General features: G+C 43.9%; 1 protein-coding gene across 1 annotated transcript in view; it reads right to left on the reverse strand.

Moving 5' to 3' along the window:
- Positions 1 to 2137: 2137 nt before the first annotated feature.
- The window catches only part of LOC108519480 (ELKS/Rab6-interacting/CAST family member 1), a 234793-nt gene continuing 234459 nt past the window's right edge, over positions 2138 to 2471 (reverse strand). Inside the window, exon 14 of the mRNA XM_017858532.1 lies at positions 2138 to 2351. Coding sequence (XP_017714021.1) covers positions 2138 to 2351 — 214 coding nt within the window. The remainder of the gene's footprint in view (positions 2352 to 2471) is intronic.

The raw sequence follows: 2471 nt of genomic DNA on the forward strand, positions 1-2471 counted from the left end.
TTTTTGAGAACCCACAGCAAAGTTTATAACTGAACAGTCTGCTGGGCCATCTTGAACAGCAGGCTTATGGGGTCCTAAGCCTGTGTTCTATCCTAAGGTACCCCTGTCCATTATAGAATACAGAAAGACACACAAAGCGCACCAAATTGGCTACAACTTAAGACTATCCTCATGAATTCTTGTCCCCATTGATTAAAACTTTGCAAAATATAGTTATGTTTACCATTTCCACAACCAGCTTGCATACACACACACACACACACACACACACACACACACACACACATGCAGAGAGAGAGAGAGAGAAAAGCATTGCCTGAGGCAGGATGGGGGAGGTGAAGAACACAGGGAACCCAGTGAAAGACCCACCCATTGCCATGACGTTGTATTAAAAGTTCGGGCAGCCACTTGTCGGTTGCAAATGGATCTTTTCTAGCAGTCTCATCAGCTCTCAAGTTTTCCCCTTTAGGGAGGAAGAAGCTCCCCATGTCCCTCAGTGCTATACATGCCTAATGCTGTCACCCATAGCTGTCAGCAAAGAACACAAGGCAGATTAATCCAAAGAGAGTAACAGTTAACATACTGTAGTGTCAAACCCATTTTTAGCTGAGAGGGACTTTACTGAGAGAGGCCTCTAACGCCCTAAATCTTAGGAAGGACTTTAACCTTCCTAAGTTGCTCTTTGAACCCTAGTTTAATCAAGTGTTCTTGATTAAAATAAAATCAAGTGTTTATTAAGGACCTTTAATCCTCTCTGTCTTAGGAGAGATTTTAAGTACCCTAACTTGGGCCTCTAACCCAATCCCATCCTTTACCTGGATGAACACCCCCACTTACTCAAAGTCAGCCAATCAGTGCTGCAGTCTATTTCCTTTGGGTCAGAGGTCTCCTCAGTATCATCCCTTTGGGGTTCAACAAAAAGATGTTACTGGAAAGGGGTCCTGATCCAGACCCCAAGAGAAGATTCTTGGATCTTGTGCAAGAAAGAATTCAGGGCAAGTCCACAGAGCAAGTTTATGAAGAAAGTAAAGGAACTGGGCACAGTGGCTCACACCTGTAATCCCAGCACTTTGGGAGGCCAAGGCGGGTGGATCACTTGAGGCCAGGAGTTTGAGACCTGCCTGGCCAACATAGTGAAACCCTGTCTATACTAAAAACACAAAAATTAGCTGGGCATGGTGGCACACACCTGTAATCCCACTAACTGGGAAGCTGAGGCAGGAAAATCACTTGAACCTGAGAGGTGGAGGTTGCAGTGAGCAGAGATGGTGCCACTGTACCACTAGCCTGGGCCACAGAGGTGGACTTCGTCTCAAAAAAAGAATAAAAGAATGGCTACTCCATAGGCAGAGAAACCTGATCTTTATTATTTCTTTTCTTCTACTAATTTTGGTTTTGGCTTACTTTGAAGTTTTCTGCTTTTCAATGTAGGCACTTATTGCTATAAACTTTGCTCTTAGTACTGCTTTTGCTATGTCTAACAGGTTTTGGTGTGTTGCATTTCCATTTTCATTTGTTTCAAGAAATTTTCCAATTTTCTTCTTAATTTCTTCATTGACCCACTGGTCATTCAATAACATATTGATTAATTTCCATGTGTTTGTATAGTTTCCAAAATTTCTTTTGTTATTGATTTCTACTTTTATTACATTGTGGTCAGAGAAGATGCTTGATATTATTTCAATTTTTTTGAAATTTTTAAGACTTGTTTTGTGGTCCAATAAGTGGTCTTTCCTTGAGAATGATCCGTGTGCTGAGGAGAAGAGTGTGTACTCTGCAGCCATTGGATGAAGTGTTCTGTGGATAATTATTAGTCCATTTGGTCTACACTTCAGATTAAGTTATCTGTTTATTTGCTAATTTTCTGTCTGGATAATCTGTCCAATTCTAAAATTGCAATGTTGAAATCTCCAGTCATGCCCCCATGGTGCCGAATCTCCAATCGGCACCCAAGATGGCCGATTAGGAACAGCTCCAGCCTCCAGCTCCCAGTGTGAGCGACGCAGAAGACAGGTGATTTCTGCATTTTCAACTGAGGTGCAGACCGACACCTCACACCTCACATGGCTGGGTACACCCCTGAGACGAAGATTCCAGAGCAAGAATCAGACAGCAACACTCGCTGTTCAGCAATATTCTATCTTCTGCAGTGGCGCAGGCCATGCAGGAGAGGGACGGCCCGGACCCTGATCGCATAAGGCTGCTCTGGAGCAAGGCTCAGAGCCCTCTGGATGTTGGCAAGGCCACTTCCAAGGCCTGTGCAGCAGGTGGCGCTGGTGGGCTCTTCTGTATCGCTGGAATAATCTATGCTATTTTGCTTTGCATTTGGTTGATCATATATATGCAGATAACTATTGGAGGGGATTCACGGTGAGGTCTGGGGAGTGTTACTCATTCGGTAATAGTATTGCCCACCCCCACTCCAGATCTTGGAAAATGGGGCAATACCCATGAGCTGGAAAGATAGAAGA

The sequence above is a fragment of the Rhinopithecus bieti genome, unplaced genomic scaffold (assembly GCF_001698545.2).
Source record: "Rhinopithecus bieti isolate Rb0 unplaced genomic scaffold, ASM169854v2 scaffold_45617, whole genome shotgun sequence".
In the NCBI taxonomy this organism is placed as follows: Eukaryota; Metazoa; Chordata; class Mammalia; order Primates; family Cercopithecidae; genus Rhinopithecus; species Rhinopithecus bieti.